At 42.1% G+C, this 14,952-nt stretch overlaps 1 protein-coding gene across 4 annotated transcripts in view; it reads right to left on the bottom strand.

The window, feature by feature from the left end:
• Positions 1–2,675: 2,675 nt before the first annotated feature.
• Positions 2,676–14,952, bottom strand: part of PSPH (phosphoserine phosphatase) — a 46,571-nt gene continuing 34,294 nt past the window's right edge. For all 4 annotated transcript variants that reach the window (XM_059036711.2, XM_067013936.1, XM_067013937.1 and 1 more), the window contains 5 exons: positions 8,051–8,209; positions 7,051–7,185; positions 6,435–6,580; positions 5,285–5,433; positions 2,676–3,178 (listed from right to left, as the gene is read on the bottom strand). In XM_059036711.2, the coding sequence (XP_058892694.1) occupies positions 3,071–3,178; positions 5,285–5,433; positions 6,435–6,580; positions 7,051–7,185; positions 8,051–8,190 (678 nt within the window). In that variant the 5' untranslated portion in view covers positions 8,191–8,209 and the 3' untranslated portion in view covers positions 2,676–3,070. The remainder of the gene's footprint in view (positions 3,179–5,284; positions 5,434–6,434; positions 6,581–7,050; positions 7,186–8,050; positions 8,210–14,952) is intronic.

Here is a 14,952-nt window from a genome sequence, read left to right on the forward strand (position 1 = left end):
GCCCGTGCACCACAACTACTGAGCCTGCGCTCTACAGCCTGCGAGCCACAACTACTGAGCCCACGTGCCACAACTACTGAAGCCTGCATGCCTAGAGCCCATGCTCCGCAACAAGAGAAGCCACCACAATGAGAAGCCCGCGCACCACAACGAAGAGTAGCCCCACTCTCTGCAACTAGAGAAAGCCAGCGTACAGCAATGAAGACCCAATGCAGCCAAAAATAGATAAATAAATTTTTTTTTAAAAATGAAACCACTTGTATTTTTTGCAAAACAGGTCTTCCATCGTAGGAAGTAAACTTTTATCTACTGTATTAATATATGTTAACACTTGTGATCACAGTTCAGGGTGGATTCTCTCGGCCCCAGTAAATTGTTAACACTCTAGTAATGCATAAGATAAGGAATGCTGTGGAAATCATTGGCCTGGGTTCCAGCTCTGAATGTGACCTCGTAGCAGTCATTAACTTCTCTGAGCTTGTTTCCTTTCTGTTAAAAATAGGGCAGTGATATCTGACCTCAGGGCTATGAGAATCACATGAGGAACATGTGAAAACACCTTGGAAAATGTGAAAATAAGCAGTGTGACTTGTGGTCAGATCACTCCCCAAGTTTTCTGAACCTGATCATAAAGATTCTGAGGGTCACAGAGGCAAAAGCCACCATGCCGTGCCGTCAGTTACTGAGGCCGACCACTTCAATCTCTGGAATCTCTTGCTATACTCCTGCCCCAGGTCTAGAATGCTGTCCCCTGCTCTTGGAATGGCAGCCAGATGGGCCTCCCTACATGTCATGGAGAGACACTTGTCTCCACTGGAAGAGACAGTGAGAACCCAATTCTCAATTTTTTTCTTTTTACATAACCCAGTGCTCATAAACAGAATGAAAAATGGTGGGTGTCACAAGGATAGGAAGCCACATAACACTAGCACTGCTTTCTGAATCCTGTCCTGGTGTCACCATATACATAACTCCTGGGAGAGCCTTTCGGTGCTGTTTCCAGTGAGTCCAGAATTAGAAAAGCATGAAAGAGGTTAGCACAGTTCTCGGGACTGTGCTAACTCACCCCTCTGACTCAACAAAGAAGGGACTGTGCCTGCTGCTTTTGTGCAGCTTGTGAGAGCTGGGCAGCCTGGGGGCCAGAGGAGGGGCTGTATAATTGGTATAAAAGGTTTTCTGTGGGTATCATGATTCCTCAGCAGATCAGACTCCTCTGAGCCAAATTTAGCATGCACCGCCCCCCGTTCAGGCTGCTGCCCAGTGGAGGGCAGGCTCTGAAGGCCAGGCAGTTAGAACAGAAGGAACAGAATGGTGGCTTTTGCCTCTGTGACCCTCAGAATCTTTATGATCAGGTTCAGAAAACTTGGGGAGTGATCTGACCACAAGTCACACTGCTTATTTTCACATTTTCCAAGGTGTTTTCACATGTTCCTCATGTGATTCTCATAGTCCTGAGGTCAGATATCACTGCCCTATTTTTAACAGAAAGGAAACAAGCTCAGAGAAGTGAACCTGCCCACCCGGCTTGCTCCAGCTTATGCACACAGGGTGGTAGCAGAGGCTGAAACACTTTGAAGCACCCTTCACAGGCCTGGCATGCCTGGCCCGGCCAACTTTGCACCTCTGAGAGTGCCAACACCGCAAAACAGCTTCGAAGAGAGCTGCCAGCAAGCACTCACAGTTATGAAACAACTGCCTTGCTGTCTGGGGTCTTGGTTAAAGGTTGCCAAACTTATTTCATGGCTCTCCTACAGAAACTTTGATCTGGAAGGAAGCTTGATTCACCTAATTTGATTATTTGGCTAAATAATTATCTGACAATTTGGCCAAATTTGATTATTTGGTTAAAATATAAATTTTTCAAATAACTCCCAATGTTAAACCCTTCCGGCCTTTTCTACTTAATTATCCAATAGTATCCACTCATGGCCTGCCTCTTCCTAAACCTGTGTCTCTGTCTTCCCCCCAACTTTCCCACCAGGGAGAGAATATAATCTCCTACTTTCAAAGCATGTTCTGAAATGTCCCTTTCAAGGCGCTACTCAGAATAAATATGAACCTGGGCTTTCAGGTCCTCCCAAGCCCTCTGTAAGAGACAGAAATGGTTCATATATGTTCTGAGGAGTTACTTCTTAATTCATTTAAGGGAAAATTCATTAAGGGAAAATTCATTTGGGATAAGTAAAACTTGTTTTTAGTTCTCCTAGTTCATGTGATTATCAAATCCATTTTTTAAGATCAGTACTTTTGTTTAAGGCGCCATGGTTATCTTTTTTAAAAAATCTTTGTAACATTCCCTATAGGACAAATACCAAGAGGTAGTAAAAGCATTTCCATCCCTCTGGCCCAGCGCTTCCCTCAGTGGCGGGGGCTGAGTGGTGGATTCACTGTGACAAGCACTCTGCCCTGTGCTCAGGAGGGTCTCGACTCCTTGGTTCCTTGCCCGGAGGTCGTTTCTACTCAAACACTTAAACACTTAAAATACTGGATACTGAAATACATGATAGGCAGAATTAAAAATTCTACAAATTGAGAATTTTCTGGCAGTCCAGTGGTTAGGACGCCATGCTTTTTCACTGCTGAGTACTTGAGTTCAATCCCTGGTCGGGGAACTAAGATCCCACAAGCTGCGTGGTGTGGCTCAAAAGAAAAAAATTAAAAATTCTACAAATCTGTTCTGATATGTGGATAAACTTTTATTTATATATAAAGGGAAAACCAATTTCACTTAAAGCTGCCTAATCCATATTTCCAATAATGAAGGTGTTTAATTTACTATCTACCTTCAAAAGCCTTCAAATAAAATATAGCTAGGAAAATACACAAAGAATTTAAATTATAAAACTCTCCAGGTAATTAAATGGTCATAATAATACCAGAACTACAGTTTAAAAAAAAAAATGAACCACAATGTTCTATGAGCCCTAACTATAGTTTACTTGGAAGTACAGATAATCAGTACTAAATTTATATAGTAAGTCCTAATATGCAATTGGAAGCAAACAGTATCAAACTGTATAACTTTTAAAAATTAACCTGAAGTTGTTATGAACTTGTATAAAAACTGATCTTACTCTTCCAGTTCTCCCAAAAGCTCTACAAAATCAGTGATGTACCATTCCGAGTTGTCCTTTACTTGTTGCCTGATCACATTTCCTCCAAATCCAATGAAAACATCCTAAGAAGAGAACAAAAGGGAAATAGTTTAAAAGAGAGAGAGAAAGATACAGCAGCAGCCTAGGGCAGTAAGTGTTGTTTAAAAGAATAAACTCTATTCAAAGAGAGGTGAGCCCAGCCTCACCTGGGGCACCTCCCTCCCCAGCTCCCTGTGAGCCTCTTCCCCTCCTCCTGCCCCAAGAATGAATGAGTCTGACCACCACTGCTGCAGATGCATTCAGCTGGACATTGTGGGCTTCAGGAGAACTGAAGCCCTCTTAAAACCAAGACAATTGCTTACAAAAATAAAACCACACCAGCTGGTAAACATCTGAGTTCTAAACTAGGTGGCAATCACATCCAGGCCAGACAATTTCAGAAAAAGAAGATCAAAGAGAAGCCTGTGGTGCCGTGGAAATGCCTGAGGCCTGGAATCAGGACCAGAGCAGGTATCTCGGGGCTGGCATCCTGGGTGAAACTGAGGGAACTCCCTCCCAGGAGGGCATGTTATTCTGGGCTGAAGGAGATGACAACCCCAGAGTATGTTAGCAGCACTCTACTTTTCACTATTTAAAGTTACATTGTTTCATTAATTTCTACTCAGTGATACCTTCTTTTAGTCAATGATCTTTTTAAATAGTATTTTCTCTTTTTCTGCCAGGCTACAGACACAATATACACTAATTGAGAAGTACAAAATTCTCTTACTTGACCTTTGTCTTCATTTTTATTTTCATACCATACAAGGGGGGGGGGGAATAACTAGATGCTTCCCTTCTAGTTAAATTTAGCCTCCTCCTAACTGAGCTCCCTGCCTCTGCTGCAGCCCTTTCTGCATGCCAGCACCAACTCAGCTGTCCTAACACACTGACTTGTTCCTTCTCTGTCCAGAAGCCTTCCAGGGCTTCCCAGGACCCAAAGGTAACACCAGAGTGCCTGGTACGTGGGGTCTTCTCTTGCTGAAGAGAAAGCTCACTCGTGCCTAGGACCATGCTAGTACAGCCTTACTGTGCTCTGCTGCTTCCCCTCCCTCTAGAAATTCCACACACACACACCCTGCCAAGTCCTGCCAGGCCTCCACATGGAGGCTGCTAACCGTCCTTTAGGGCACAGATTCCTCTAACCACCTTCCAGGGCTGCACACCACTTTCTCTTGGTTCAGTCAGGCTGTATCATTTTCTGACTGGTAGGGTCATCTGAAATTTGTAATTTTGCTCCTTCTGGACACCGGGATCGGGGGCCCCCTGAGAGAACCTTGCATTTTATGCCTTGCTATTCAACTAGACCGGCGTTCACTACTTAGTCGACCCCAACATCAGCTATAAATCATCTAAGAATGTGTTATCTCGAACTGACTCAAGTAGTGTTAAAAGGATCCCAAAAGATTCTTTAACCACGAATGCTAATCATTGACAGAGAAAGATGCTATTTTTAGATCTCAGGAAACTAGGTAGTAAAATGTTCACCACTATATTTTTGGTTCAGTTTTTCTTAAGTTAGAACAAGACAATATAGTCATAGTCCTACGTGAAATGGACATGTGATAAGTTAATATATTGGCTTAACTTAAGATAAGATATTGGCTATATAGCATTTGTTTCCTGCTAGTCTCAGAAAACAATGTTAATTCAGAAGAATAAAATGCCTTAATATGGGCATGGTATCAAACCTCCCTGAGCCTCAGTTCCCTGATCAGTAAAAAGGAAAAGATAATACTTTTACCTCACAGGGCTGTTATGAGGATTAAATGAGATAACGTATGAGGAAATAGTTTATCAAATATAAAACAACATTAAAATTTTGGTTATAGTAATAAGAGCTGCATTATTTGTGGAAATGAAGCCAAACCTTGTTGAGCACATACTTGGGCTAAGAGGTGGCAGCCATCCTGTAGGGACAAGGGGTCTTTGGAAGTTTTAAAAGGTTTTTAAGTTCCTTATTTGCAACCCTCATTGGGTTTGCAAAAAGTCAATTAATATATTGAGATTGAATTTGTTTTATTTATTTTGGTTTTTTATTTTAGGCTGATACAGGTTTTTGTTTAACTCTCGCAAATTGTACTGAGTTCTAAGTCAGCTGTCAACAGTAAAAGTACAACTGCAAAAAAATTAGTACACTTAATACATACAGCAGGAGGACAGGCTTCCATGTCTGTGGCTCCATCTCCAATCATGACTATTTTCTTAAAATGAAATTTTTCCTTTAAAAGTTTAATAACTTTTCCTTTCCCACCAGATTCGGCTGTTGGCTGCATCTCATCAAAACCTGCATATTCACCTTAAAAGAGCCATTAAAACAGTGTTAAAGATCCACAGGATTGTATCAGTAGGGCCAGCCTTTTGCATAGATGATAGCCTCACCTTCATGTCACTCACAAAGCTAAAAACAGCCTTCAGTAAAGTGACACAGCCTGGACTTCCACACTTACTCCTCAGAATGAAAAAGCTTTGCTTTTAAATTACAAATACCTCTTGTCAAGGTTACTCCTTCAGATGATAAACATCTTGGAGTAAATTAATTTTATCCTCTAAGCTTCCAGTGTCATAATTCTCAAAACTTGAGGTGGCAGAACACCATGAAATAGTAATATATTAATTTAAAACATGTTAATATACAATTTCATCTAAGAGGAGATTCCAATTTATATTTGATGGGTTATTTCCATTCTTATAGTAATTACCACACTTATTCTCTACTTTTTTTAAAGACTTCTATCTATAGACCCTTAAAAAGTGTTCTATTAATACATTTAATTTTTTTTAATTAATATTATTTGGTTTTAAGAATGTCAGCCACCCCTTGACATAACTGGAGACATCTTGAGATGACAGAAAACTACAGCTGTGGCTCTGTGGTGGTCCAGAGAGGGGCCAGGAGGTGCCTCCAAAGGAAGCTAAAGTGCAGCAACTTGCTCACAAATTAACTCTCCTTCCTGAGTCTAAATTGATTCAGATACATGAGAGCTTTCATAGAAGTGAAATATGATGCATAACAAAATAAGTGAGGTGGGTTACATAGGAACTAACATTTTACTAAGTACAGACATTTATATACAGATAGATGATTATATGGATACTGAAGGTAGGAGAGATGATGACCTAAGCCTATTTTGCAGAGTAAACGATACCAAGGTGCAAAAGACATCAGTAAAGAGAATCCTTTATCTCAACATTTAACTCTGATGCCACCTTGCTTGAGTCGCGTTCCAACAGACATTACCTAGGATATTGAATACTAAAACTGATAAGAAGGAGAAAATGTTACTATTAAAGACTTACCATTAAAGTAGAATTTCAGCCTGTTGGCAAATACATTGGTTGATGGGATGTTGAGCTTTGAAGCCACATGCTCCACAATGCTCCTAAAGCCTCCAGATATTAGAAAAACCTGAACATTTCGCTCTTGTAGGCGACTTACTAGCTCCCTGAAAAAATAAAAACAGAAAAACATATAAAATACCAAATGCTGATTAATATAAAAGAGAAAACATGAAACATGAAAAGGAAACTCAAATATATTTTTTTCTCCAAATGCATTTGCCCAAGGTACACCAGACAAGGTATACTGCCTAATGAATTAATGTTTTATATATGTTTTTCTAAAATCACTTAAAAATTAGTGGGTGGGGCTTAACTGCATTAGGAAACCATTCTACAACTCTATTCTGCCCATGGACCCAGAAACACAAGAAAGAGAGAAGGCTTAGGCTCTCTGTGGGGAGAGAGGGAGGGCAGACGTGGGCAGGACCAACTAGCAGACAAGACCATATACAAGTACCAAAGGAAGCACAAAGAAGGGAGCTCTAAAGTAATGGTGAGATGCCCTCAGGAGGACATGCCCCCAAATGCAGGTGCTGATAGGGAGACAGTGTACCCAGACCAGCGAGCCCCTTACCTTATGCCAGGGGTCAGGTGCGGTGGGTGCTCTGCTATGAGCCTTTGCACCTGTTCTCTGGAGGGCTGGATCAGAGCTAAGCGCTCTGTGAGGGCAGCCTTGAAAGGCACTGCCCCGCCCATGGCTCGCCGTGTCCTAGGAGGAAGACCCAAAAATCAGGCCAGCCAAGTGCTGTCTTCGAAGTTTACACGCCTACCCTCCCCCGCTCCTCACAAGGTCCACGCATGAGGAAGGTGCCCCACCATATAACAGACGTGGTACATGGCCATGGGAGTGAGTGAGGCCTGGGATAAACTACTGAAGGTTTGCTTGAAAATCACATTACTATTTTGCAGCCAAAATAGCCTAAGTCTATTTTGCAGAGCAAATGATACCAGGGCGCAAAAGACATCAGTAAAGATAATCCTTTATCCCTTGCATCTACAAATACACCATCCAGTGAGCTAAGAAAACCACATATACAATCCACAGGTACGTGCCTTGGAAGCTGTGTTTGTAAACCAAGAAAGAAACCAAAGGCCAGGTACTCTTGCATCAAAGGAAGCTGAACATGAAATGGCCCATGACCTAGAGACTGCAGGTGGCACAGGGAGGGCAGGAGGGAGGGAGGGAGGGACTCTCACCCAGGCATCCATGAAGAGACTCTGAACCATAACTAGCTTTCTAGCCACAAAGCACTGGACCCCTGGAGACCCCCCAGGTCATCTTCTTTGGTTACTTATCATCATTCCCCTGACCAAGCTAAGAGTATGTCATCCATATTTGTTTGTCAGAGGCAACCATATATTTTTTTGCCATAAATATTTGTATAAATGGATGGTTGGATGATATACACTACCAAATTCAGCTCTCAGTGATGGAGGAAAAAGCCTAGTGCCCATGTTTCATAGGCAGGGACTAAGATCAGGGAATTGTGGCTCTGGTCCTGCATGTCATCCAAAAGTCACTCTTCTTTTGCAATTCTTTATCATTTCCTAAGGTGAATAAATACTGTTCCTACATTTCTGACACAGCATCCTCAACGCCACAGAATTTGGCCAGCTCATCAATTCCTTCTTCTCTGATGACTGTGCTGTCAACGTCAAAGCACACTGCATCAGCTGAACAGAAAAGTTTCCTCAACTCTGAATGGGAGACCATCCTGGGAAGAATTTTCCTCCTACAACAGAAAAAGATAAATATAGTTAAAGACATAAAATATAGTCATAAAAAGGTCTAATTTTGCCTATGACTGTCAATATATTTTAATTTGTATCAAAGTCAGTGTAGCCCATATAAGCATGTCCTCATGGAATCATTCTTTTTTTTTTTTAACACAAATTAAGCATCTTCTAAATGTCAGGCTCTGGGGTTACAAAGATTAGCGGGACCCAAACTCTGCTCCCAAGAATTGTCTAGTGAAGGTACCAACTTATAAATATATTTGATGTTCAACCAATATTCAAGGACTTTTGACCTAACAGAGCAATAAGCCAAGGGCTACAATGGAAATGTGCATAAGATACCGTGAGCACACAGAGGAAACGTTGAACCTTGTCTATGAAACAGGGCTTCCAAGAAGTACAGGCATTAAGCTGAACCTTGCAGAGTAAGTGGCCCTCTGATTGGGTTCTCAAAGGGCGGGGTATCAATTTGGGGTGTGCTGGGAATTAGCAGGGAGGGAGACGCAGCAAGGAGAGAGGGTATGTTGGCAGAGGGAAGAGCAAGGGCAAAGGCAATGCAGCAGAAGAATGGATGACGTGCTGGAAGCTGCCCAACAGCCCAGTCCAGCTGCCAGGCAGTGCACAGGGAGTTAGTGTGGGCCGGGCTCAGGAGTTTGGATTTTAACTTCTAGCTAATGGGAAACCTTGCTTTCCACCTCAGAAGAGAAGTCAGAGCTACACACACACGGGTTACTCTCTGGTGCAGAGGTGGTAGCTGAAGTCACAGCCTGATGGAAGTCACCAGGGAGAGTAGAAAAGGGGAGAAAGAAAAGGCCTGAGGACAGAGCGCAGGAACGGGACATTCAAGTCAGGAGCCTGAGAGGAAAATGAGAGGGAAAGGTCACGGGAAGAAACTCTGGGAGACCACAGTGCTGCAGAAACTATGGAGGATAGTTTCTAAAGAATTTTGAGTATTTCTTTCTTTTTTTTTTTTAAAGAAAATCATTGGACTAGAATCGTGGATATGAACTAGATTCTAGAAGTTACCCAGACCACTCACCCATCAAAGAGACTAATATGTCATGTACAACGCCACACAGACAATGCAAATCAGCATAAACAGTGGCTGAAAACAGACTCAAAGGAGTCTGGCCAACCCACTTTGTAACTGATTTCAAACCAATGCATTTGGGGCTTCCCTGGTGGCGCAGTGGTTAAGAATCTGCCTGTCAATGCAAGGGACATGGGTTCGAGCCCTGGCCTGGGAAGATCCCACATGCCACAGAGCAACTAAGCCCATGTGCCACAACTACTGAGCCTGAGCTCTAGAGCCCTCAAGCCACAACTACTGAGCCCACGTGCCACAACTACTGAAGTCCACACTCCTAGAGCCCATGCTCCGCAACAAGAGAAGCCACGACAATGAGAAGCCCGCGCACCGCAACAAAGAGTAATCCCCACTCACCACAACTAGAGAAAGCCCACGCACAGCAACGAAGACCCAACACAGCCACAAATAAATAAATAAATAAATTTTTTTAAAAAAACCAATGCATTTGGCAGAATGATCTGGTTCAAAGTTGACCTGGAAAAAAAAAATCTTTTAAGCCAGGGGTCAGCAAACTACAGCCAGTAGGCCAAATCCAGCCTGCCACTTACCTTTGTACAGCCTACAAAGAATGACTTTTTTACCTTTTAAGTAGTGGGAAAAAAATAGAAGAATAATATTTTGTGAAACATTAAAATTACATAAAATTCAAAATTCAGTGTCTGAAATCAAGTGTTATTGGAACACAGCCATGTTCATCGTTTATGTGCCTATAGCAGCTTCCCTACTACAACAGACAAGTTGAGTAGCTGCATCAGAGACTGTACAGCTTGCAAAGCCTGAGATATTTACTATCTGGCCCTTTACCAAAAAAATTGTTGATCCTTATTTGACCTCTTACAAGAGAGTACTCCAAACAGGAAATCTGAGTTTCATTAGAGACCCAATAAAAATAGGCAAGGGAAGATAAATTAATGAATCCAGTTAGATAATAGAATCTTAAACTCTGCATTAACATTATCAACCTAAAAGTGAATAAGTCTCCATTCAACAGAAAACTATTCTTAAAAAACATGAATACTAAACACATCTACTCCTGGTTACCAACAATTTGTTTTTTTCCCCCGGCATCACGCTCTTGTTCAAGCTGATCCCTCAGCTTAGAGGACTGACTTCCCAGGTTCACAGATCATCGGCTCTTTGAGGCTAAGCTCCTTTGCTGGTTGGTTCTCTTCTGTTCTCTTAATGTTGCAATGGCCCATGGTCCGTCCTTGGTCTTCTCTACCTATACTCACTCCCTAGATGAACGAATTCATCCAGGCTCATGGCTTTAAATGCTGTCTCTATGACAGTAACTCCCAAACGTACACCTGCAGCTCAGTTTTCTCTCCCAAACTCAAAACTCCAACTTACCTACCTGACTTCCACTCAGATGTTTGGTAAACATCCCAAACTTAACATATGCAAAACTGAACTCTCCCTCTTCCCTCCCCCCAGAAAACTGTCATTCTTGCAGCCTTCCTTCTCTCCCTTGATGGCAACTCCATTCTTTAGTCACCCTTGACATTTCTCTTTCTCTCAAATCCCACATCCAATCTCTCAAGAAATGCTGTTGGTTCTGCCTTTAAGCTCTAGCTAAAATATGACCACTTCTCACCACATCCACTGCTATTGTTCTAACTTGAGTCACCAATGTTTCTTGGCAAGATTATACCAAAAGCCTCCTAAAAGGTCCCCACCCCAGTATTTGCTCTCGACATAACAGCCAGAGAATCACTGTAAGCTATAAGCAAATCATGCTACACTTCTGGCTCAAAATCCTTCACTGGCTCCTCATTTTACTAAAAGTAAAAACCAAAGTTCTGATGATTACTTAGAGGTCTGCCCCCCAACTCTGGCACCACCACCACCATGCCCTCCCCATTACTTCTCTGGCCTCATTTTCAACTCCTCTCCCCCTCGTTCTCTCTGCTCCAGCCTCGCTGGTCCTCTTGCTGCTCTGCAAATACACCAGGCAGACTCCCCACTTAGGGCCTTTGCTCCAGCTGTGCCCTCGGAGGGAAGGCTCTTCACGCGAATATCCACTTGGCCAATTCCCTTGGCAAGAGTTTGCCCAAATGTCAACCTGACCACCCTGTTTACTGCTGTAACCCCCGCTCCCTAACCTTACCCCCGACATTACTAACCTCCCTCATGATGCCCTACTTCTTTTTTCTGTAACATCTCTCATCTTCTAACACATGATAAAACTTAAGTTTATTATGTGTTGTCTATCTGTTCCCATTAGGATGTAAATTTCACAAGAGTAGGATCTTTATCAGCTTTGTTCACTGCTGGATCCTTAGGACTGAGAACAGTATTTGGCACACAGTAGGACTCAGTAATATCTGTTGAATTAAGTGAATGAATAAAGCTCAAATGCCATCTTCACTATTAAGTCTTCCCTGATTCCCCTGAGCTGGAAAAAAATCTCTCCCCAAAACTTCCACAGTACTTCATGTAGATCTGTTTTTTTAAGATATGGAATTCATAATATTCCAACTTATCTTAAATTGAGTTATGTGCATAGCACCTCCACTCTTGGATTGTAAGCTCTTTATACTAAGATCCAAAATTTTCTAAAACACCTATTGTTTTGAACCTCTTTTGAGTAGATGCTCAATTAATTCTGAAGGTTGAATGAATGAATAAATGATAAAATTGTGAATTACATACCCACAACTAACCATTTTTTAAACTTTTTATTGTGGCAAATTTCAAATGCATACAAAAATAGAAAGTATAAATACATGAACTCCATGTATTTATCATCCTGCTTCAACAATCATAGCAAATCTTGCTTTATCAACCCCACTATAAAAGGTTCTGCACCCCAATTCCAACATTGGGGGCGGTTAGGGCTCCCACACTACCAAGCAATTCTCGGACACCAGCAGGGTATCCTACATTTCAACTCAATTCCGACACTATCTACCCATAGGAAGAGCATCAGGTTCTACAGGTTAACGGTTCAGTCCCACAAGACTGACCCCACTCCACCCGCGACACACATACACACACACACACGTGCACACACACACACACACACACACACACACACATTTCAGATGCCAGTCACAAATCCACAAGTCCAGATTATCACCTGTGCTTCTGACTGACCGGCTATAGACTGGAGGTTCCAACAACCCCCTCCTTGGGTTTGATTAATTTGTTAGAGTGACTCACAGAACTTTACTAGATTTACTCTAAAAGGATATAACTCAGGAACAGCAGATGAAAGAAATGTACAGGGCAAGGTATGTGGAAAGGGGCATGGAGCTTCCATGCCCTCTCCAGGCATGCCATTCTCCCCAAATTTCCATGTGTTCACCAACCTAGAAGTTCTTCGAACCCCATCCTTTTCGGTTTTTAGGGAGGACTCATTACAAGGGCATAATTGATTAAATCATTGGTCATTGGTGACTAAGCTCAGCCTTCAGCCTCTCTTCCCTCCCCAGAGGTCAGGGCAGTGGGACCAAAAGCTCCAACCCTCTAATCACATGGTTGGCTCTCTTGGCAGACAGCCCCCATCCGTAGGTGGGTCCAAAAGTCACCTCATTAACATAAGAGACATCTTTATCCCTCTCATCATAGGAAATCCCAAGGGTTTTAGGAGCTCTGTGCCAGAAATGGGACAGGACCAAATATATGTCTATTACAAATCACAGTGTCACACCCACACACTTCCACCTTTGAGATAAATCTGATTTATCTCAAAGCAAATCATATCATTTCATACAAAAATATTTCAGTACGTATATTTTAAGGTAAAGACTTTTTTGTTAACATAGTCATTTGCACTTAAATTTTAACCATACTGCTGTGCCTGCCTGTGTTCAGGTTTGGCTGCTGAGGACTGAAGAATCAAATCAGGTTAATCACATCAGACCTCATGATGCCCTTGCTCATCCATTCTTCATCATTAGCATATAAATTAACAAAATGTCTCTGTTATTCATTTATGCCCTTCATGATTTGAATTCTATTTCACCAGTCTCTTCCCCATTGCTCTTCTCCCCTCACATACACTCACATACACACACACCTTATGCTCAAGGATTACAGAGGACTTCTTGTTCCTTAAACATGTCATGATTTTTTAGTTCTCTGTACCTTTGCAGATGCTGTTCCCTCTGCCTGAAATCACCTAATTACTCATGTCTAATGGGAAAATCCCTATTTGTTCTTCAAGGTTCAGAATAAATTATTTTCCTAGCTCCTTCATAACCCCCTCAGAGAATTAATTAATCATTCCCATTCCCTTCCTAGAATGTGAGTTCCTTCAGGGTAGGGACCTTGACTGAATTATCTTTCTGTTTCCAGCACAGTGGGTGCTAAAATTAAATGTTTCATGAATTAGAATTGAATCTAAGCAGTTACTGAGAACACAGAATTGAGTAGATTACTATTTTCAATAAAACAATTCAAATTTAGTGTGCTATTATCCTAAAATTAAAATCCTTAACAAGCAATGATGACTATAACAGAGAAACAGAATCAATACCATATATTATGAAGTTGGAAGGAAACTCAAAGCCATTATCTGGGGCTAGTCCCATGCCTTTCTGCAGGAACAATATTAATACATCCATTTCACAGATTAACTAACAGAGGTATAAGGAAGTTAAACGCTTTACCCAAGGTCATACAGCTCCTAAATGATGGCCAAAGAACTGAAACTTGGGTCTCAAATGCACAGAGAGAACATAAAAGAGGTGGATAAATTAAGCAGAATTAAATAAGGTTAGACATTGTTAAGAACGTAACGTGGGGACTTCCCTGGTGGCACAGTGGTTAAGAATCTGCCTGCCAGTGCAGGGGACACGGGTTTGACCCCCGGTCCAGGAAGATGTCACATGCCACGGAAGCAACTAAGCCTGTGTGCCACAACTACTGAGCCTGCGCCTAGAACCTGTGCTCCACAACAAGAGAAGCCACTGCAATGAGAAGCCCACACACTGCAATGATGCAACTAGAGAAACCCCGTGCACATCAATGAAAACCCAACACAGCAAAAGAAAGAAAGAAAGAAAGGGAAGGAGGAAGGGAGGGAGGAAGGAAGGAGCTAAGGAGGGAAGGCAGGAAGGCAGGAAGGAAGGAAGGAAGGAAGAAAGAAAGAAATGTGGACCCAGGAAATGTCAAAGACTTTCAGCAAGAATTCAGACTGTCCTCCAAAGAAGACATACATATGGCCAACAGGCACATGAAAAGATTCTCAACATCGCTAATTGTTAGAGAAATAGTGAAAGAAGAAAGTCTGCCCATTCTTTGGGAGACCAGCAGATGGAAACAGGTTTCATAAATTGTCAAATTCCCACCAAGCCAGCGAACTCCAAGGAGCCCCATATCCCACTCTCTGTGCCTCAGAAACACCCATTTGGCTCTGGTCCAGAGGGAATTAAACTAATATTACATGGCTAAGCAGGCTCACTATAAAAGCCTAGAAGACAGAAGTCTATCAGCAGAGAAGCAGTGCTTAATGCAGTGCAGTTCCACTGAACATGGAGAATGAGCCATTTGTAAATGGAGAGAAAGCCAGCAACAGACAAACAAATGATGTTAGAGGACCTAAAATGAGATAAATGGAATGGGCTAAAGAACCTTACAAGAATGTACAGGAGGCGACATTCACAGAAAGATAGACAAGATGAAAAGGCAGAGGGCTATGTACCA

The sequence above is a fragment of the Kogia breviceps genome, chromosome 14, assembly GCF_026419965.1.
Source record: "Kogia breviceps isolate mKogBre1 chromosome 14, mKogBre1 haplotype 1, whole genome shotgun sequence".
Lineage (NCBI taxonomy): Eukaryota > Metazoa > Chordata > Mammalia > Artiodactyla > Physeteridae > Kogia > Kogia breviceps.